This window comes from Amphiprion ocellaris, chromosome 20, assembly GCF_022539595.1.
Source record: "Amphiprion ocellaris isolate individual 3 ecotype Okinawa chromosome 20, ASM2253959v1, whole genome shotgun sequence".
Lineage (NCBI taxonomy): Eukaryota > Metazoa > Chordata > Actinopteri > Pomacentridae > Amphiprion > Amphiprion ocellaris.
Window position 1 is genome coordinate 3,332,335 of NC_072785.1, and position 22,144 is coordinate 3,354,478.

A 22,144-nucleotide genomic window follows, 5' to 3' on the forward strand; every position below is an offset into this window, starting at 1 on the left:
GATTTGAAGAGAGGCAGAGTCGATATTTCGGATGTTCGGTGGGACCATGAGGTGAATGGAGGAAGAAGATCTGAGAGAACTGGTGGAGGAGGCGATGTGAAGGAGATCAGACAGATAGGGAGGGGCCAGGGTGGCCTTGAGTGTATACAGGAGGATTTTGAATTCTATTCTGGATTTGACAGGGAGCCAGTGGAGCTGCTGTAGGACGGGGGAGATGTGATGAAGTGAGGGGGTTTTGAAGATGATGTGTGTTCTGGACCAGTTGAAGCTTATGGAGGGGTTTGTGAGGGAGACCAAAGAGGAGAGAGTTACAGTAGTCGATGCGTGAAGTGACTAGTGTGGACCAGGATGGAGGTAGTATGAGATAGAAATATGCAGACCGGGTGATGTTATTGATGTGAGAGTGGAAGGAAAATGGGGAATCAAGGATGACACCCAGGCTCTTTACCTGAGGGGAGGGAGAAACTGAGGAGTTGTCAATAGTGAGGGAAAAACTGTCAGTTCAGGATATTGTTAATTTTGTTCCAATGAGAAGAATCTCTGTTTTGTCACCGTTTAGTTTTAGGAGGTTTGAGTTGAACCAGGATTTTATTTCAGAAAAGCAGTTGGTGAGGGAGGGAGCGTGGAGTTGGGTTTACTGGAGAGGTAGAGCTGGGCGCCATCAGCATAGCAGTGGAAATGAATGATGTGTTTATGGAAGATATTGCCCAGGGGAAGGAGGCAGATGATGAAGAGAAAGGGCCCCAGGACAGAGCCCTGGGGCACACCTGAAGAGATGGAGGAGGGCTCGAAACAGAAGGCCTTGAGTTGGATGAGCTGACAGCCTATTGAGGAGGATGGAATGAGAAATTGTGTCAAGGGCGCCCAGATAGTTCAACAGGTTGAGTGAGCGACCAATGAGCAGAGGCTGCAGTCCCTGACGCAGCGGCCTGAGTTCGATTCCAGCTCACGGCCCTTTGCTGCAGGTCTTCGCCCCATTTTTCTCCCTACCTTCCTGTCTGCCTCTCTACTTACCTATTGGATAAAACCAACAAAAGACCAAAAAAATAACTATTAAATAAAAGAAATTGTGTCGAAGGTCGCACTCAGATCAGGGAGAATGAGAATGGTGAGTAATCCAGAATCAGCTGCTCGGAGGAGATCATTGGTGATTTTTATTATAGCTGGAAACCAGACTGGAATATTTTGTAGAGGCTGTTGTAAGTTAGACGGGAATGGAGTTGAGCGGCAACAATTTTTTTGACTATTTAGGAGATGAAAAGCAGGTTAGAAATGGGGCAGAGGTTATTGAAATTGTTAGGATCTGAACCAGGTTTTTATAGCTGATGTTCAACACTTTAGGTTATCTCTTATGGAAACATTTCTGAAGCAGGGCTTTTGAATTAAACTCTATAGGAGCCAGAGATTTTTGGTATTGAACTTCTGCAGTGGCATCAGTTACCAGAGCCAGTCGTTTTGATGAAGATTCAAGCAGTAAATACTTAACTAAACTCTTCAGAGTGGTCCAACTTGGCAGTGCAGTTTCAGGCTGCAAACATCAAGTATTTTATCATCATAGTAAATCAATAAAAACAAACAGACTAACCAATTCTCAGAGGAATCATCCCATACCTGAATAACCACAGGACGGAGGTATAGAGGGCCTTGTGTAAAGCAAAATATTGACAATAATCATTCATCCTATTTGATATAAATCAGTAGAATCAGTGACTAACACGTATCAAACCTGCCTGTTTCTAGTACCTGGCACTTTTTGTCTGTGTTTCTGTAATCCTTTGTTCTAGTTTTTGTTGTAATATCCATTTTGTTTTAATATCCATGTTAGTTAAAGAGAAATTCCCACCTTTGGTTTCAGTCTATTTGTCAAACATGCAAAGACTCTTTTAATGTAAGGTGGATAAAAATTGTGATTTATTTTTTTTAAATTTGATTTCTGCCTCTCACCTCCACAGTTCCCACTGGTTCACTTCTCAGCCGTTGGACAGCTCCACGCTACAGAGCATGCTCACTCGAATCTTGGCTGTCAGAGAGGTTCAGCAGCAGGAAGCAGCCCAGCTTCAGTCTTCAGCCGCCGCCAAGGATATCGGCCTACAGTGATACTGAGCGGTGACCATCCAACAGTTCACAGTGAATGAAACTGTATGTACACTCATCAGTCATTTCAGACTGAGGCCCACAGGTTTATGAAACACAAACAGAAACACAAAAACAGAGCGTGAGATCATTGTGTTTTGTTACCTCATCTTCTCGTCACAAAAATGCACAATGAGTTTAAGAACATCTGATAATGTTAGACAGGAAAAAGGGAGCGTAAACAAGTATATTGTGAGCCCAGTTTTGTTAATTTACTAGTAGAACGGTTACAGTGGGTATGGAAAGTATTCAGACCCCTTTAAATTTTTCACTCTTTGTTTCATTGCAGCCATTTGCTAAAATCAAAAAAGTTCATTTTATTTCTCATTAATGTACACTCAGCACCCTATCTTGACAGAAAAAACAAATGTAGAAATTTTTGCAAATTTATTAAAAAAGAAAAACTGAAATATCACACGGTCATAAGTATTCAGAGCCTTTGCTCAGTATTGAGTAGAAGCACCCTTTTGAGCTAGTACAGCCATGAGTCTTCTTGGGAATGATGCAACAAGTTTTTCACACCTGGATTTGGGGATCCTCTGCCATTCTTCCTTGCAGATCCTCTCCAGTTCTGTCAGGTTGGATGGTGAACGTTGGTGGACAGCCATTTTCAGATCTCTCCAGAGATGCTCAATTGGGTTTAGGTCAGGGCTCTGGCTGGGCCAGTCAAGAATGGTCACAGAGTTGTTCCGAAGCCACTCCTTTGTTATTTTAGCTGTGTGCTTAGGGTCATTGTCTTGTTGGAAGGTGAACCTTCGGCCCAGTCTGAGGTCCAGAGCACTCTGGAAGAGGTTTTCTTCCAGGATATCTCTGTACTTGACCGCATTCATCTTTCCTTCAATTGCAACCAGTCGTTCTGTCCCTGCAGCTGAAAAACACCCCCATAGCATGATGCTGCCACCACCATGTTTCACTGTTGGGATGGTATTGGGCAGGTGATGAGCAGTGCCTGGTTTTCTCCACACATACTGCTTAGAATTAACGCCAAAAAGTTCAATCTTGGTCTCATCAGACCAGAGAATCTTATTTCTCATAGTCTGGGAGTCCTTCATGTGTTTTTTGGCAAACTCTATGTGGGCTTTCATATGTCTTGCACTGAGGAGAGGCTTCCGTCGGGCCACTCTGCCATAAAGGCCCGACTGGTGGAGGGCTGCAGTGATAGTTGACTTTGTGGAACTTTCTCCCATCTCCCTGCTGCATCTCTGGAGCTCAGCCACGGTGATCTTTGGGTTCTTCTTTACCTCTCTCACCAAGGCTCTTCTCCCACGATTGCTCAGTTAGGCTGGACGGCCAGGTCTAGGAAGAGTTCTGGTCGTCCCAAACTTCTTCCATTTAAGGATTATGGAGGCCACTGTGCTCTTAGGAACCTTGAGTGCTGCAGAAATTCTTTTGTAACCTTGGCCAGATCTGTGCCTTGCCACAATTCTGTCTCTGAGCTCCTTGGGCAGTTCCTTCGACCTCATGATTCTCATTTGCTCTGACATGCACTGTGAGCTGTAAGGTCTTATATAGACAGGTGTGTGCCTTTCCTAATCAAATCCAATCAGTTTAATTAAACACAGCTGGACTCCAATGAAGAAGTAGAACCATCTCAAGGAGGATCAGAAGAAATGGACCACAGGTGAGTTAAATATGAGTGTCACAGTAAAGGGTCTGAATACTTATGACCGTGTGATATTTCAGTTTTTCTTTCTTAATAAATTTGCAAAAATTTCTACATTTCTGTTTTTTCTGTCAAGATAGGGTGCTGAGTGTACATTAATGAGAAATAAAATGAACTTTTTTGATTTTAGCAAATGGCTGCAATGAAACAAAGAGTGAAAAATGTAAAGGGGTCTGAATACTTTCCGTACCCACTGTATGTCGAGCCGGTCAGGTGGGCTTTTTATTTCCGATAGACTCCCACCATGTGAGGCTGGTTTAAGCAGCAACCTGTCTGTTGTGTAGGACTAGATGTTGATATCCCTTCTTGCATAGATGAGACACCTAAGACTCTGTGGGATGTTCAGGTGAGTGAGGGCATCCTCTGGGTTATTGAGTGGGCGCCCTCCTTTGTTGGTGTTTCGCTGATCGGTCCACGACACCTCCAGAGGGTTCAGCAGTGAATCCCAGCGTCCCAGGTTCACCCCCAGATGCCATCTATACCTGAAGGCCCAGATGGAGTCCTTTCTCTTCATCCACAGCCACTGACTTCCCTTTTCAGCAGCTCTGGAGAGGTCCTTCATCACCCGCCGGTGGACCTTCCCACGTACTCCCATCTCCCAGAGAAGCCTGGATGTCGAGGTGGCAACGATTCCTCTGCAGCCTACTTCGATTAGTCAGACCCTCACCTTCCAGTCTCTCTGTTTTGCATCGGCAGCAAGCTCCATATCCCTCAGCTTCTTGCAGTCATAGGCCTCCTCTACTGAGCTCCCAAAGGGCACTGTGAGCTCCATGATGTAGACCATAGCACCAGGTCTGGTCACAGGTTGGTGGAGAAGGAAAAGTTACATCCGTCTGACAAAGTCTGATGTTTTTATCATGGAGTCTAAATGTGTTGTTTTGTTACTGCCGCCCCTCTTTGCTTCTCCACTTTCTGTGGAGAGTATCGACTTGTATGAATTTTAATATTTCTGCTGCTTCCATGTTGTTCACCAAAACCTAAGAGAATTTTGAGGACATTTTGAGCAAATGTGATTCAGTATTTGTGTTGTGGTCACACAAATCTGCAGAAAAGCTGGTTAAAATGTCACTTAGAGAAACTTGAGAAGTTCTATTACATATAATTAAATATAGAATTTCCAGAATGCATCATACATGTTGTATGTAGGCGACACCGACTGGGTGACATTTGGTTAAAAAACAACTTTAATATATATCAGTGTAACCTTTCTTGCAATGATAAAGAAAATTCAGTGCCTCTCGCCTGTTGTTTTACTTTAACTGGTTCTCAATTTTTTTTTCCCCCTTTAAATTGTTGATCGTGTGTGGCCTTTTTCCTTTTTCTTCTCCCCTCTTGTTCATGTAGATCCATCAAGGTTTGGCCTCCTCCATACAGTTCTCTTACTGAAAGAGTCACTCACTACCAGCATAGAATCTGCTCTCACACCTTTACTGGTTTTAGAATCATCAGAAAAACAGAGTTACTGTTTTTATTCCAGTCATAATGTAACCTCTGGTCCCCATGAGTATCCCAGTGTCTCTAAACCTAACGGTGCCATTATCTTTTCTTTTGGGACGTTATCCTAACTTTTCATTTGTTTGTAGTTTGGAGATCTTGGATGAGCAGCAGACAATTCAAAAGTACTAGAGAAACACTTCTAACACTTGAGGTTTCCTGTCTGATAAGTAACGCTGTGTTTGGTTAACGGTTCATTTCTGTTTTCTGTCGTGTTTCTGAACTGCTTTTTGAGTCCCGGTGACTCAAACCATCCGAACCTGAAGCCTAACTGTGACGCTGCTTCACACAGAGAGGCTACACCTCATAACACATCTGCATATGCTGAACATTAATGCCTTTATAGTGTAATATGTTGGTTATTGTCATTCTAGATTATATTTTTTGAAAGGAGGAGCTGCTGACGGAACAGAAGCAAACCTAAAACTCTGGCTAAAGGGTCTATGTGGAGATTTAATGAAAACGTGACTTTTGTTCTTTGTCGTTGTGGAAGTCAGGGAGCAGGTTCTTTTGTTGAATTCGTTGTTGTTTTCATCTATTTTGCTGTTTATGTTGTGACACAGAGGCCACAGTGTCTTGTGGAAACCAGTTACAGACTCTACAGATGAGACCTGCCCTGCTGTAACGATTAAAATGATCCAGGGTTCATGTTGGTGACGTTCTTTAGACAGCATGCTGCCGTCATCGCTGCTGGTGGAAATGAAATCTTACTGCCTCAATATTATCCCTGCTGTCTAAAACTTGACGGTTGTTCAGTAAGAATAGGCCCAAAGGCAGAGTGATGTTTTATGTCATTCACAAGATGCTGTATCACCATTAAGTGTTTAAAAAAGAAAATCCATTCTTTGGTTTTCACACAAAGGATAACGAGAGCATAATGGAGATGAAATGTGATGCTGAGAGTGTAAGTACAGTTTTGAAACATCAATTCATTAAAAAAAATGCATAAAATGTTTTTAAAAATCTGTGTTTAAGATCATTTTGTCTGCGATTCTCTCATTTACTAAATTTGCAAAATAAATCAGTGGTGTAATGATGCATAATACTAAAAGAATAACAGCTGTTGGATACTTTAGGTTTAGTTTGAAACATTTAGATCAGGTTCCACATACATCCCAATTTGATCTCCATTAGACAGGACCAGTAAAACCACAGCATTATAACCTATAAACAAGCATAACTCCAAATGATTCCTTTGTTTTAGTGCAAAAAAAGTACATTCTGAAAATATTCACATTGAAGGAATAATCTTTTTACAAAACATTATGAACAGCCTGAATTTTTTTAAGAAAAATAAATTCAATTCAGTTTATCATTTCCACATTACAACTTCCAGAGTGTCTACAAAGGAACACAACATTTAGTCACAGCTATCTGGAACTGAATGATACAGGATTTTAGACAACAACAAAAACAAGACAAAATATTACAAAAATGAGAAAAAAAGCAAGAAACAAAATGACAAGGAGACAAAAAAATTAGACAAAAGTTACAAAGTGACAAAAAAATGGGCAAATTAGACAAAAAGGACAAAAATGTGAAACAAAATGACAAAAACGATACAGAAAACAAGGAAAAAAGCAAAACACAAAATGATAAAAATGAGACAAACACAAATGAGACAAAAAGGAAATTAAACAATACAAAAAAACAAAAAACAAAATGTCAAAAACATGAGACAAATGATAAAAATCAGCCAAAAAAAAGACACAAAACGGCAAAAGAACACTGAACAATCTAGTATTTTACTTTATGATCCTCACAGCTTGTCATGGTCTAGAAATTATTTTAAATTTATAGTTTTACAAATTTACAATCTGCAGTTAATGTCTTCTTTTTACACTTTGAGGGCCGGATTGGACCCTCTGGAGGGCCGCTTTTGGCCCGCAGGCCACATGTTGGACACCTGTGGTTTAGATAAAGACTTGGTGGATGTCTGCTGTAAAACAGCCGTCCTGTAGTTAAAGTCTTTAATGTGCCGTTAAAAACTAGAGAGTGGATTTATTTCTGATCAACTAAGAGGAAAATGTAGTTCAGTTGTCAATTTACTTATTTTACAAAACAAATGTGCATGTAAAAACGCACGTGATCATAATTTAGTACTTGTATAAAGATTCTGAAAGGATGTTGGCCCAGCAGCCTGTAGATCAGTCGATGTTTTCAGCTTTGTGTGTCTGTTGTTGCCGTCTGTGTGTTTTCTCCTCCAAGCTCCTCCTCATAGTCGACTCTCTTTGCCTCCTCACATGGAGCTTTGGATTCCTCTGTGTAAAACATCCCATCTGGATCCATGTAGACGTCTTCAGAGTTCAGAGCTTCAGGCAGATCAAACTTCTATCTGACCTCCTGGCGTCTGTAAAAGCAGCAGCGTCTCTCATCATCTTCCTGCTCACTCTCAGCTTCCTGTCTGACATAAGAGATAAGAAGTTTTATATCTAGGCTGCTGGGTGGCTTCTCTTTTCTCATTACCCATATAGTTATTAGTATTAGACACCTTTAAAATTTTACACAGTCTCAGTTGTTATCATGAAATATCTTTTTGGTGTTTCCAAAGGTGTGGCTGCATTAGACAGACACAAACAAATACAAATGATATTTTGTTTATTGTTTACAAGAAAAACTAACAAAACTAAATTCTTGACAGTTTCAGTATGTCAGTTCTCAACATTGTCGGCATCAAAGTCAACAAATAACAGAACGTGTTCAAAACTGAACAAAAAATAAATAAACCATCACATCATCAAATGAATATTCAGTAGTCTTGCCATTAGCAGCAGTAGAGCTCTAATCCTGGCTGGATGTTCCCCACGAGTCTTTCACACTGTTGAGGGAACATCTGGTCCCACTCTTCTTGAATTACTGCTTTTAATTCTTCTGAATTCTTTGGTTTACTCTTTGACACAGACCTTTTAATAATCCACCACAGATTCTCAATGGGGCTCATGTCTGGGCATTGATCTGGCCACTCTAAGACCTGGATACTGAGCTCCTGCAGCCAAGTTCTTCTGGTCCTGGATGTGTTCAAGAAGCATTATCTGGTAGAAACATCCAGTTTGACCTCCACAGAACAGAGCACGTGTAGAAAGGAGCATGTGGGTTTGGAGAATGGTAGAATACTTGACAGAGTTCAATGTGTCATCACAGACAGCGAGATGACCAACACCAGCAGCACTCATGAATCCACAAACCATGATACTGCCTCCACCATGCTTGGCAGTAGGTACTGTACATGTAGGAGATAATGCTTCTTCTGGCCTTCTGCGTACCCTCACATTAGCAGGAGGAAGATAAAGCTGGAAACTGGACTCATCTGACCACAGAATCTTCTTCCCGTTCCTTACTGTCCAGCTCTTGTGTGCTTGTGGACTAACCTCTGTCTCTCATTGATCAGGGGCTTCTTGACAGCCTTGTAGGACCTTAAGCCACGATCTAAAAGTCGACCCCGTATAGTGTGGGTGGAACACTAGACACCAGGTTGGTTTGACCACTGCTGCTGAAGCTCCTGTGATGTCCTTTGGTGGTTTTCCTGCACATACAGATCAGGATGCAGTCATTTCTTGCTGAAGAAATCCTTGGATGCCCAGATCTTGGTTTGTCTTCCAAGCTGTTGGTTCGTCTGTATTTCTGCAGAGTGTATCCAACTGCTGAAGGACTGAACCCTCCTGTTGTCCTCATTTACAGAACCAAAAAATATTGTTCCCTTGTCTGAAAAAAATGCAAAAATTCAGCAAAAAATGCCCCAAATTTATAAAAAATTTGCAAAAATTTTCTGGAAGAAAATTCCTTAAAAGTTGTCCTTGAAAGTTTTTTTTTTTTTAAATCCCCAAAAAATCATAAATATTTTCAAAAAATTAATAAAAATCTTCCCAAAAAAATCCTAAAAATATCTAAAGTGATTCCATATATATCATTAAAATTTTACATATTTTCCAGCAAAATTCCCTGGATTTTGGTTGATTTTTTTCTGAATGTTCTTAAACATTTTTTTTAACATTTCTTTTTTTCCACCAAAGAAATGTTCAAGAATTTCCCAAAAATGTTGAAAATGTGGAAGCTTTCACTGTGAAAATATATATTTTTCTGCACATTTTCAAACTTTAAAACGGGTTATTTTGGCCTGCAGGACGACACGAGGGTTAATAAAAAGCACGACCTTCATTAGTGGATCACTGGCACCAAAATGAACCAATACTCAATATTTATTATGGATTTTTATGGAATCAATTAGTTTTAATCAGCTTTTTTAGAATTAGTTTAGTATTCTGGCTGTGACTGGACTAGAAGAAATTGCACTTGAAGACCTAAGAGTGATTCTAAATGCAATATTATTAGAACTGTCCTAGTCTCCATCATGTCCACTGTGGGATGCTGCTGCTGTCTTTCCTCCAGCTCCATTAGAGGACATCAGAGCTGCTGATCCTCCTGTTGGGAGAATAAATACTGGTAGACTGTGTGCAGCCTGTTGTGTCCTCAGTGGGACCATCCCAGCCTTTAGATTCCAGCTGGAGGAACTCAGCCTTCCAGAAGCTTCTAGTGTGTGGCGCTGCTTCTCAGGAGAGCTCATGCTATGAGATCACTCCTGTTTGTTCACTGACTGAATCACTTTCATGCTGAATTTAACCCGCGTGCACACAGTTAATGTGATCCTGTCCTTTGAAAAACAGCACTGATTGTGATCATTACAGGACACAACAAAAGACATGATATCAATGAATAAACTCAGTAATCAGAGATGAAGTTTGCTAACATTAACCACCACAAGCCGCTGGCCACACCAGAACAAATAAGACTGCAGCAGTAAAACCTCTGGATGCTGTGGACTGAGCAGCTCTGCATTATAAGAGAGAATAAATAAAACAGACACTAAATAAATGAGTGATTGTTCAGATTAAAATCAGTCCTGTAATGATAACTGAAAATATGAGTCATCTGCTGAAAAACAAGCCTTCTTAAAATGTACTTGTTTAAATGAAACTCTCCAAAAACAATCACTGTGATACTTACTGAACATTTTGTTATCAAAGTCAAATGTAAAATTTTAGCAAAACCAAAGGAGTCAATCTATAATTGAGGGACTTTTGAAGTCCATGGCATATATACTGCACACATTATGGAAACAATCACTTATTGATAAAAAAAAATGACTGGATATCACTAAAATGTCAACTAAATAACTGAATTTAATAACAACCACCCTCTAATTAGCTAAACAATAATAAAATGAGCTCATTCAAAAATTGCTTTGATTGTGTTCTTTTATGAAGTTGAGATAATCGTGACAGACATTTCTATTTTGGCAATATATCACATTTTATATGGAAAATAACAAATTGTATCTGTGTCCAAGAAATCATCCATCCATCCATTATCTATACACCGCTTAATCCTCACTAGGGTCATGGGGGGGGCTGGAGTCTATCCCAGCTGACTCAGGTGAAGGCAGGGGACACCCTAGACAGGTCACCAGTCTGTCACAGGGCTACATACAGAGACAAACAATCACTCTCACATTCACACCTACGGGCAATTTAGAATAATCAATTAACCTCAGCATATTTTTGGACTGTGGGAGGAAGCCGGAGTACCCGGAGAAAACCCACGCATGCACAGGGAGAACATGCAAACTCCATGCAGAAAGATCCCGGGAAAGCCGGGACGCGAACCAGGGACCTTCTTGCTGCAAGGCAAAAGTGCTAACCACTACGCCACTGTGCAGCCCCCTCCACGAAATCACTTTCAACTAAGTTCCCCATTAGAAAAACACCTCTCCAGGAAGTGTTGATTCCAGATCACATGACCGGCTCATTTGGTTTCTCTGTGGTCATTTTGTTTCTTTTTTGGTCATTTCAGTCCATTTTGTGGCTATTTTAGGTCTTTTTGTGGTCATTTTGTGCATTTTTGTGGCTGTTTTCAGTCTGTGATCATTTTAGGTGTTTCTTTTGTAGTTATTTTGTGTGTCTCTCGTCGTTTTGTGTTATTCCGTGGTCATTTTGTGTCTTTTTTTGTCATTTTGTGCGTTTTTTGTGCACCTCTCAAAGAAGTGTGTTAATTCTAGATCACATGACCTGTTCCATGTTTTGTATATCGGTTTTGTCATTTTCTGTCTCATTTTTGTCGTTTTCTGTCATTTTTGTCATTTCATGTCTCATTTTTATCATTTTCTGTCTCATTTTTGGCCTTTTCTGTCGTTTTTGTCGTTTCGTGTCGTTTTTGTCATTTTGAGTCTTGTTTTTGTTGTTTCATGTCTCGTCATTTTCTGTTTCGTTTTTTGTCATTTTGAGTCTCGTTTTTGTCATTTCGTGTCTCATTTTGTCATTTTGAGTCTCGTTTTTGTCATTTTGTGTCTTGGTTTTTAATAAAAAATGACTAGATATCACCAAAATGTCAACTATGTTAGAAAAAGTCCCGCTATTATATATTGACCCAAAGGAAACAGTCTAAATTTATGAGTTTCCACTTATTGTCAAGATTTTTCATCCTGACTGATATAAATAACAAATTTTTGAACTGCTCCTGAATGTTGAGGAGGAATTTTTCAGTAAAAACATTAGATTTCACTGATGCAGAAATGTCAACAGTAGCCTGAATTCTCTGAATTGCTTCTCATAAATTCCAGTCATTTTCTCCTTGTGTAGCTTGCTGTCTGTTTTAATGTGTATCTGCATATGAACCAGAGAAACAGGAACAAAATGACGTACATTTGTTATCAGTTAGTCAAATATTGAGGATTCTTTCCTTCTGCTGTCGGCAGGTCCTTCCTCATGTTTGATGTTTGCTGTTTTCAGTGTGTTAATGTGTGGCTGGACTTCAATTCTTCTGCTGATTTTTCTACAGAAGTTCACGCGATAGGGCTACAAATCAGATGCTGGATGTAGTTCAGTAATACCGGTTTATGATCCTGCAAACACACACTAAAATATAAATATTGTGTTAGTAATTGTGTAAAGTCTTGGTGAGCTTGTGTGGTTCAGTAAGGGTTAAAGGAAAGAAGCTGTCAGAGCATAAGGATGTTAGAAGTTATCAGATCTGTCCATTCAGATAACTTCCTTTGACTTGATAGATAAAAATGTCACATGATCAGCTTCCATTCTCTACCACTAGATATGAAACACGTAATCGCCGTGTGCATAATTCCCACTGATATAAAACATGTTGGTAAAAATATGGACTACACCTTAGTCTCAGGTGTTCAGGTAGTGGTGTGAAGTGGCAAAGTACAAGTATAGTAATTTTAGGTGGAGTATTTCCAATTTTTTGTTACGCTTGACTTTAATACAGAGGCAAATACTGAACTTTTGATTCCACAGCATTTATTTCATGACGCGTCACTTTGCATATTCAGATGAGTTATACAACATATAATCAATTAACACTACCATTCAAAAGTTTAGGGTCACTGAGAAATTGAAAGGTTAATTGATGATTAGAAAACCCTTGTGCAGTTATGTTTGCACATGAATAAAAGTGGGAGTTTTCATGGAAAACATGGAATTGTCTGGATGATTCCAAACTATTGAACAGTAGTATGGTGGTAGTAGTAGTAGTATGGTCAATGTTAACTCATTTTAGAGCAACTTTAACTCATTTAGAGCAATTTTAAATGATATACAGCAGCTTTAACTAATGTAGAGCAACTTTAATTCATGTAATTCAACTCCAACCAGGAGCGGGAGTTGAAAATTAGCTTAATGCTTTACACTCTATAAGGAATACATCAGATGTGTTCTATGTTAATTGCATGGTGTCTGATCAAATAAATGAATAAATAAAATAATAAATACACTACCATTCAAAAGTTTGGGGTCACTTAGAAATGTCCTGAGCATTTCTTTCAATGAAGATAACATTAAATGAATGATAAATCCAGTGTAGACATTGTTAATGTGGTAAATGACTATTGTAGCTGGAAACAGCAGATTTTTAATGGAATATCTCCATAGGGGTACAGAGGAACATTTCCAGCAACCATCACTCCTGTGTTCTAATGCTACATTGTGTTAGCTAATGGTGCTGAAAGGCTCATTGATGATTAATTCATTTCAACTCAGTTTTATTTATGTAGCGCCAATTGCAATTCAAATTATCTTAAGACGTTTTACAGAACCCATAAACCTGAACTCCCAGAGCAGCCCGAAGGCGACAGTGGCAAGAAAAAACTCCCCTTTAACAGGAACAAACCTTGAGCAGAACCCGGTTAGAAAACGCTTGTACAATTAGTGGTTTTAAATTAGTTTTCCTGGAAAACATGAAATTGCTTGGGTGACCCCAAACTTTTGAACGATAGTATATGTGTCTTGTGAAGTTTAAGTTTTGTTGCTCTAGAAGGGAAATTTACAACCTACCTATCTTCACTTTCACCAGCGGCGACATTTAAGTCAGAGGTAAAAGAAGCATTCAGAGTAAAGGTCATGCAGGGAAACCTCTGTTAAAGTAAAGGTACATAAGGATCAGCAACAAAATGTAGCTAAAGTATTAAACTAAGTCCTGGTTGGGCTGCTCTGACTCATACAATATTAAATATGACATCATTACATTATTAAGAGTGAAGCATCAGTGTATCAGCAGCATGTTACTGTTGCTGCTTTGAACTACTTTATATTCAGTTTTATTTATCTGCATCTTAAAACTAAAGCTGTCAAATGAATGTAGTGGCATAGAAAGTACAAATGAGCAGAAAATAGAAGCACTCAAGGAAAATAAAAATATAAAAGTACAAGTCGGTGGTCATTTAGACTTTAGTATTTAAAAGCACTGGTGTTGATTTACATTAGCTATCGTTCTGCTGTAGTAAGCCAGGACAGTGGTTGTCACGGCACACTGAGCAGTGTTTGGTAATTGTGCTCTGGGAGTGGAGAAAAACTTAAATCAAAGCAAGTAAAGCAAAACCACCTGTGAGTAAACAAACATGTGTGTGAGGTCATAAAAATAGTGATGGATAATTCACCCATGTGTAGTGGACTCAGGCATGTTAGAACAGACAAGGGAAAAAGGTAACATCCATCCATCCATCCATCCATTTATCCATCCATCCATCCATTCATTATCTATACACCACTTAATCCTCATCAGAGTCATGGGGGGCTGGAGTCTATCCCAGCTGACTGAGGGTGAAGGCAGGAGACACCTGGACAGGTAACAGTCTATCACAGGTTCACCTGAACAGGTAACAGTCTATCACAGGTTCACCTGGACATGTAACAGTCTATCACAGGTTCACCTGAACAGGTAACAGTCTATCACAGGTTCACCTGGACAGGTAACAGTCTATCACAGGGCTACACATAGAGACAAACAATCACACTCACATTCACACCTACAGATAATTTAGAATCACCAATGAACCTCAGCATGTTTCTGGACTGTGGGAAGAAGCTGGAGAACCTGGAGAAAACCCACACATGTACAGGAGAACATGGAGACTCCATCCAGAAAGATTGTTGGAAGCCGGGACATGAACCGGAGATCTTCTAACTGCAACAGCTAACCACTGAGTAACTGCGCAGCCCAAAAAGGTAACAGTAATCCAGATTATAGAACCACCAAAAATCTTTATTCAACACAAATGATGACAGTTACGTAGGAGTGACCAGTTCCTGACTCTGTTGCTTTAGTCCTGTAGTGCATTAAAGTGTCCCTTCAGTCGATTCACACGGTACATTCTTCTATGGAACATTATATTCTTGCACAGCCTGATATCAGATACAACATGCACCGCACCTTGTTCCTCTTCTTTAGGGAGCACAAGTTACAGACATAATATTTAAGGTTTTGTCTTAAGAAATGAAACTGATTAATTTGGTTAAAAATGATACTCCATATGAATGTCAGATTCAGCAAAGAGTGCCTTGATTTGGTCAGTTTTACATTCTCTTTCATCACAAATATACTTTACAGCTGCAGCTTGAAGAAGACTAACAGTGTGAACAGTAGTGTCACTTAACAACACACCCGAGTGGACAAACAACCAACAACTGTCTGTTTTAACTGGATAAAGATGTCAGATTGATGCATGTGTGTGGACTATGAACTGTGACACACATATACCAGAGCTGTAGCTGACTGCCCCATAGCTCCTTTCAGTTTTAACAATAAGCCCCAACCTTTGTTTTCTGACAGACAAATGCTGAATGCTGCATATTTGCCACTCGTGGGAGTGATGTTTAGATGACACCGTCCAAACAGAGAAGGAAAAGAACAGATCAAACACATTCATATTTAAAACAGGAGACAGGATGAGAAGAAAAGCCCTGTAACAGACAGAAACCAAGGCTGGAGGAATCCTCTGCACTCCTGCTAAGGTTGGACAATAACTAATACATTTCTGCGTAACGCAAATACATACAATGATATTGTCCAGCCCTAACTGTTGCATAGAAAGAAAAGGGTGAAGGTAGAGGTCTAGGCCAGGTCCTCTTCACCCTCCTCCTCAAACTCTCCCTCTTCCTCAGCCGTGGCGTCCTGGTACTGCTGGTACTCTGACACCAGGTCGTTCATGTTGCTCTCAGCCTCGGTGAACTCCATCTCGTCCATGCCCTCTCCCGTGTACCTGAAACAACATAGCAGTAAAATACCGGAATTTCCAGACTATTGAGTGCACCTGAATATAAGCCACACCCACTAAATTTAAAAAGAAAAAAAATGTGTACATATATAGGCCGCACCTGTCTACATTGTAACATGAGATATTTACACAGAAAGATGCTTTTTAACTTTTTTTTTGTTATGTTTTTGGCCTATATAAGATAGGTAAGGAAGGAGAAGAGTTGGGGGAAGATATGCAGTAAAGGTGCTGTGAGCAGAAATCGAACCCGGGCTGCTGCCTTGGGGACCAGCCCTGTACATGGGTCGCCCGCTTAACCCATTGAGCTTTCCAGGCGCCCAATTTTTGGAACTTTTATTTAAACAAATGCTTTTTTTTCTTAACAGTGTAACATGGCAATAACACAGCAGTCGTTGTCTTTTTGCATTGCATCAGTTCTTCACGCTGCCAACTCCAACGTCTCACCATGGATTCACTGATGCCAAGCTTACGTCCAGCAGCTCTATTTCCTTGTTCGACAGGCAGATCGATTACCTTTAACTTTAAAGCTGCATCTTATGCATTTCTTCGTGTGTTTTCCATGATGAGGGTGTGTGCATGAAGCGCAAAATGACTGATCTGAAGAATTCAGTGAGTGCGTTTGATTTAATTCCAGTTTCATTGGTCCACTGTGACTTATTCGATAATTTCATTGGTCTGATGTGACGAGGCTAAACGTATCGGAGGCATGAAGCTGGCTCGTAAAAATCTATACATTAGCCGCATCGTTGTATAAGCTGCAGGGTTCAAAGCGTGAGAAGAAAGTAGCGGCTTATAGTCCGGAAATCACGGCACTCATTCCCAGGTAGTATGTTAGTGTACAAACACCTCTCCCTCCCTGTGCATTACTCACCAGTGGAGGAAGGCCTTGCGGCGGAACATGGCGGTGAACTGCTCTGAGATGCGCTTGAACAGCTCCTGGATGGCCGTGCTGTTGCCGATGAACGTGGCGGCCATCTTGAGGCCGCGTGGAGGGATGTCGCAGACGGCCGTCTTGACGTTGTTGGGGATCCACTCCACGAAGTAGCTGCTGTTCTTGTTCTGCACGTTCAGCATCTGCTCGTCCACCTCCTTCATGGACATGCGGCCGCGGAAGATGGCGGCGACCGTGAGGTAGCGTCCGTGGCGAGGGTCGCAGGCGGCCATCATGTTCTTGGCATCGAACATCTGCTGGGTGAGTTCAGGGACTGTCAGCGCCCTGGAAGAAGAAAGATCATTCAGTTAGGATGCATTTTAATTGGAACATAAACAATCTACAACAGGGGTGTCAAACATGCAGCCCGCGGGGCAGAAGCGGTCCTCCAGAGGGTCCAATCCGGCCCTCAAAGTGTAAAAATTCCAGAGAAGACATTAACTGCAGATTGTAAATTAGTAAAACTATAAATTTAAAATAATTTCTAGACCATGACAAGTTGTTTTGATCATAAAGTAAAATACTAGATTGTTCATTGTTCTTTTGTGGCTCATTTTTGTAATATTTTATCTTGTTTTTGGTCTTTTTTTGTCTGACTTGTCATTTGTGTCATGTTTTTGTCGTTTTGTTTCCTTTGTGTCTCGCTTGTGTTTTTTTGTCTTATTTTTGTCATTGTGTTTTGCTGTTATTTTGTGTTATTTTTGTCGTTTTGTGATTTTTTGTCTCATTTGTGTAATTTTTTGTCTTGTTTTTGTCCATTTTTTGTCGCTTTGTCACTTTTTAATCAAATTTTTGGTCTCTTTTGTTTCATGTCACAATTTTTGTCATTTTATTTCTCAATTTTGTCGTTTTGTGTCTCATTTTTGTAATATTTTGTCTTATTTTTGTTGTTTTTTGTCTGACTTTTGTCGTTTTGATCATAAAGTAAAATCATTCAGTTCCAGATACCTGTGACTAAATGTTTTGTGCCTTTGCAGAGAAACTGTGATCTGGAAGTTGTAATGTGGAAATGATAAACTGAGGCATAAATTTAATTTATTTTTCTGAATAAATTTCAGGTTGTTCATAATGTTATGTGGACAGATAATTCCTTCAAGGGCTGCACAGTGGTGTAGTGGTTAGCACTTTCGCCTTGCAGCGAGAAGATCCCTGGTTCGCGTCCCGGCTTTCCCGGGATCTTTCTACATGGAGTTTGCATGTTCTCCCTGTGCATGCGTGGGTTTTCTCCGGGTACTCCGGCTTCCTCCCACAGTCCAAAAATATGCTGAGGTTAATTGATCATTCTAAATTGCCCGTAGGTGTGAATGTGAGAGTGATTGTTTGTCTCTGTATGTAGCCCTGTGACAGACTGGTGACCTGTCTAGGGTGTCCCCTGCCTTCACCTGAGTCAGCTGGGATAGACTCCAGCCCCCCCATGACCCTAGTGAGGATTAAGCGGTGTATAGATAATGGATGGATGGATGGATAATTCCTTCAGTATGAACATTGTCAGAATGTACTTTTTTTTGCACTAAAACAAAGAGAAACGTGGAGTTGTGGTTATTTATAGGCTATTCTGCTGTGATTTTACTGGTCCGGTCCACTGGAAATCAAACTGGGCTTAACGTGGAGCCTGAACTAGAATGAGTTTGACACCTCTGATCTACACCTGAAGAGTAGGATGACTTTGTAAAAAGCTTGGTCCTGCTCTTCTACCTGTACTGCTGACTGCCCCGGCTGGTCAGAGGGGCAAAGCCTGGCATGAAGAAGTGCAGCCTGGGAAAGGGCACCATGTTTACAGCCAGTTTCCTCAAATCAGCATTGAGCTGGCCTGGGAAGCGCAGGCAGGTGGTCACGCCGCTCATGGTGGCTGAGACCAGGTGGTTGAGATCACCGTAGGTGGGAGTGGTGAGTTTCAGAGTGCGGAAGCAGATGTCATACAGAGCCTCATTATCGATGCAGTAGGTCTCATCTGTGTTCTCCACCAGCTGGTGGACGGACAGGGTGGCGTTGTACGGCTCCACCACTGTGTCAGACACCTGGAGGAGGACAGTGAAGCGATAGAGGAAGCAAAGGGAGGAAAATGGAGCACTGTGTAAGTATGGAGGAAGCAAGCAGAGGGCCAAACATTTAATGTGAAAGTATGTGAATACATGATAAGGACCTTGGGTGAGGGCACCACGCTGAAGGTGTTCATGATGCGGTCCGGGTACTCCTCTCGGATCTTGCTGATGAGCAGTGTGCCCATGCCAGAGCCTGTGCCTCCTCCCAGGGAGTGAGTGAGCTGGAAGCCCTGGAGGCAGTCGCAGCTCTCTGCCTCTTTTCTCACCACGTCCAGGACTGAGTCCACCAGCTCAGCTCCCTCAGTGTAGTGGCCTTTAGCCCAGTTATTACCAGCTCCGCTCTGGCCTGAGTCACATGCAAATACAAGAAGCTTTTACAGCTGCAGCATCAGCACCTCTCCTATCTTAACCTATCTCAAATCTGACTTACTTTTATTTGCAAATTAAAACACAACACTGAATGCGGCTTTCTTTTTACTCTCACAGGACTAGTACGACATTTTAGACTTTAGAATTTTCATTTAAATACTCACCAAAGACAAAGTTGTCTGGTCTAAACACCTGCCCAAAGGGACCAGACCGCACTGAGTCCATGGTGCCCGGCTCCAGGTCCACCAGCACTGCACGGGGGACATATTTGCCACCTGTGATGAAAGCATATGCTTAAAAAACATAATTTCATTACGCCGTGCTTGAAAGAATCACTGTGCTGTTTATTTTTCTCTATTTGACTAGCAGGAATTAAACTAATCTAGCTTTTGAGATGCTGATCAAACAAAGTAAATTAGCCTTTTTTCAACCAACACTTTCAGCTTTGTAAAGGTACTGCAGCCATTTCTAACACCTTTACCTATCTTACAACCCTAGATTACTGTTAAGACATCTTAACATTAAGTTGTGCATTTGAAATCCACTATAAACTATGAAGTTTGGATTGCAAGCCAGTAAGACAGTAAAGTATGGAACCAGCAAACACCTGTACAGAGCAACTAACTAATAAAACCCATATTAAAAGCTGCATTACAAACTGTTTTTCATTTAACATGGTCAAGAAATGTGTTTATTTCCTAATATTATTCCTCATATTTAACGTTCTGCTGCTTTGATTTACTCATAATACCTCCCCTTCTGTTTCTTGATTTAAACCTTTAACACAGGGGTGTCAAATTCATCTTAGTTCAGGTTCCACATTCAGCCCAATTTGATCTTCAGTGATCCGGACCAGTAAAATCACAGCATAATAACCTTTAAATAACCACAACTCCAAATTTTTCCTTTGTTTTAGTGCAATAAAGTGCATTCTGAAAATGTTCATATTTAATGAATTATCTTTCTACAAAACATTATGAACAACCTGACATTTCTTAAGAAAAATAAATTCAGTTTCAGCAACATTCAGCCTCAGTTTATCATTTCCACATTACAACTTCCAGATCACAGAGTGTCTACAAAGGAACACAACATTTAGTCACAGCTATCTGGAACTGAACAACATAGCGTTTTACTTTTTAAAAAGATTTTAAAAAAACAACAAAAACAAGACAAAATATTACAAAAATAACACACAACAAAAGCGAGAAACAAAATGACAAAGAATGAGATGAACGACACAAAACAAAAAAGTAGAAAAAAATTAGACAAAAAAGTTACAAAGCAACAAAAAAACCATACAAACGAGACAAAAAAGAAAAGACCTTATAACAAAACGACAAAAACGATATACAAAACAATGAATAAAGCAAAACACAAAATGACAAAAATGAGATGAAAAACACAAGCAAGACAAAAAGGAAACACAAAACAACAATGAGAAACAAAATGACAAAAACGTGGCGCAAACAATAAAAGCCAGACCAAAAAAAGACCAAAAAACAACAAAAACAAGACAAAATATTCCAAAAATGGGACACAAAATGATAAAAGGAACAATGAGCAATCTAGTATTTTACGTTATGATCAAAACAACTTGTCATGGTCTGGAAATTATTTTAAATTTATAGTTTTACCAATTTACAAATTGCAGTTGATGTCTTCAAAGTAGTTTTTACACTTTAAGGGGTGGATTGGACCCTCATGTTTGACACCCCTGCTTTAAAGTATGAGTATAGTGCATTTTAACATATAAGTCGAAGCTAAGGCCGCTATAACAGCTGGGTATTGTGTTTGTTGTGTTATGGAAACTAAGCGACAGTAACCAGGAGGCAGTCAGGAAGAGCCCATTGACTTCAAGACTCATTTCTAACGGCTCCTGATGACATAATGCCCCCCTGCTGGACGGCAACGGGACTCTCAAGTCTTCCGTGAAGTGTTGAGTTACCTCGGCTCACCCAGAAATGAGATAATGTAACTCCGCGGGACGGAGCAGCTAACAAACTGAAACGAACCTGTCGCCTCGTTGTAATAAACGCTGATCCGCTCCAGCTGCAGGTCGCTGTCCCCGTGGTACGTCCCGGACGGGTCGATACCGTGTTCGTCGCTTATCACCTCCCAGAACTGGAATCAGAGGGAGAAGAGGCTGAATAAGCTGGATAAAAGCAGGACTTAGAGTCAAACCGACGGTGCTATCATTAGCTTTACCGCGACGTAAGCTAATTTGGCAGCCCGCCTAAACCAAATATAACTTCCACAGTCTTTTTCCTATCAATTAAAACTCCACTTTCAAAACTAAAGCGATTCCCACCTTTGCGCCGATCTGGTTGCCGCACTGGCCGGCCTGCAGGTGAACAATTTCCCTCATTTTCTGTCGAAAGCGAAGAACTTTGTTTCGGTGACTGGAAAAGTTGTTGCTTCTCGAGCTCTGCACCAACGGACTAACCTGAGAAGGAGAGGGACAGCCGCCAGCTACCGATGACAGAGACACGCAATTTGAGCAACTAGCTGTCAATCAAAGCCCACCCGGCTGCTGATTGGTCGAGATAACTTAAGTTTCTAGTTTTGATTGGCTCGTGGCCGGGGGCTCGGTTCCCTTGGTAACATGAAGTTGAATTTAATACACAACACCGTCCCCGTCGTACTGAAACTAAACTTTCAGGTTTTGTGGACATACAGGTGCGTCTGTGGCACATTTCCGTTTCAGTGACAACACAGTAACACATCTGAGCAGTTTTCATTTTGGCCCTATTACTCAAGTGTCTTGTTTCCTTAACCCTCCTGTTGTCCTCATTTACAGGCGTCAAAAAATATTGTTTCCTTGTCTAAAAAATGTCCAAAAATTCAGCAAAAAAATCCCCAAATTTCTGAAAATTTGCAAAACCGTCAGGAAGAAAATTCCAATAATTCCTTAAAAGTTTCCCTTGAAAGTTTTATTTAAAAAAAAAAAAAAA

General features: G+C 40.6%; 2 protein-coding genes across 6 annotated transcripts in view; one reads left to right on the forward strand and one right to left on the reverse strand.

The window, feature by feature from the left end:
- The window catches only part of si:ch211-266o15.1 (zinc finger MYM-type protein 4), a 38,527-nt gene extending 32,274 nt beyond the window's left edge, over positions 1 to 6,253 (forward strand). For all 5 annotated transcript variants that reach the window (XM_023294983.3, XM_035941376.2, XM_023294985.3 and 2 more), the window contains one exon: positions 1,953 to 6,253. In XM_023294983.3, the coding sequence (XP_023150751.2) occupies positions 1,953 to 2,097 (145 nt within the window). In that variant the 3' untranslated portion in view covers positions 2,098 to 6,253. The remainder of the gene's footprint in view (positions 1 to 1,952) is intronic.
- Positions 6,254 to 14,815: 8,562 nt separating this feature from the next.
- On the reverse strand, positions 14,816 to 21,661 carry LOC111585474 (tubulin beta-4B chain). The gene is made up of 7 exons (XM_023294989.3): positions 21,502 to 21,661; positions 21,206 to 21,314; positions 19,355 to 19,465; positions 18,923 to 19,167; positions 18,475 to 18,797; positions 16,720 to 17,064; positions 14,816 to 15,833 (listed from the first exon to the last, which is right to left on the reverse strand). Exons 1-7 carry the CDS (start codon positions 21,556 to 21,558, stop codon positions 15,686 to 15,688), a joined length of 1,338 nt encoding a protein of 445 aa, XP_023150757.1. The 5' UTR covers positions 21,559 to 21,661; the 3' UTR covers positions 14,816 to 15,685.
- Between the last annotated feature and the right edge of the window lie 483 nt (positions 21,662 to 22,144).

What these genes read in the sequence shown, in the direction of transcription:
- LOC111585474 (XM_023294989.3), bottom strand. Translation starts at nt 21,558, where the DNA reads ATGAGGGAAATTGTTCACCTGCAGGCCGGCCAGTGCGGCAACCAGATC. An exon ending in GCAACCAGATCGGCGCAAAG is followed by an intron (nt 21,315 to 21,501) that starts GTGGGAATCGCT and finishes CTCTGATTCCAG; the next exon opens with TTCTGGGAGGTGATAAGCGA. An exon ending in TTATTACAACGAGGCGACAG is followed by an intron (nt 19,466 to 21,205) that starts GTTCGTTTCAGT and finishes CTTTCATCACAG; the next exon opens with GTGGCAAATATGTCCCCCGT.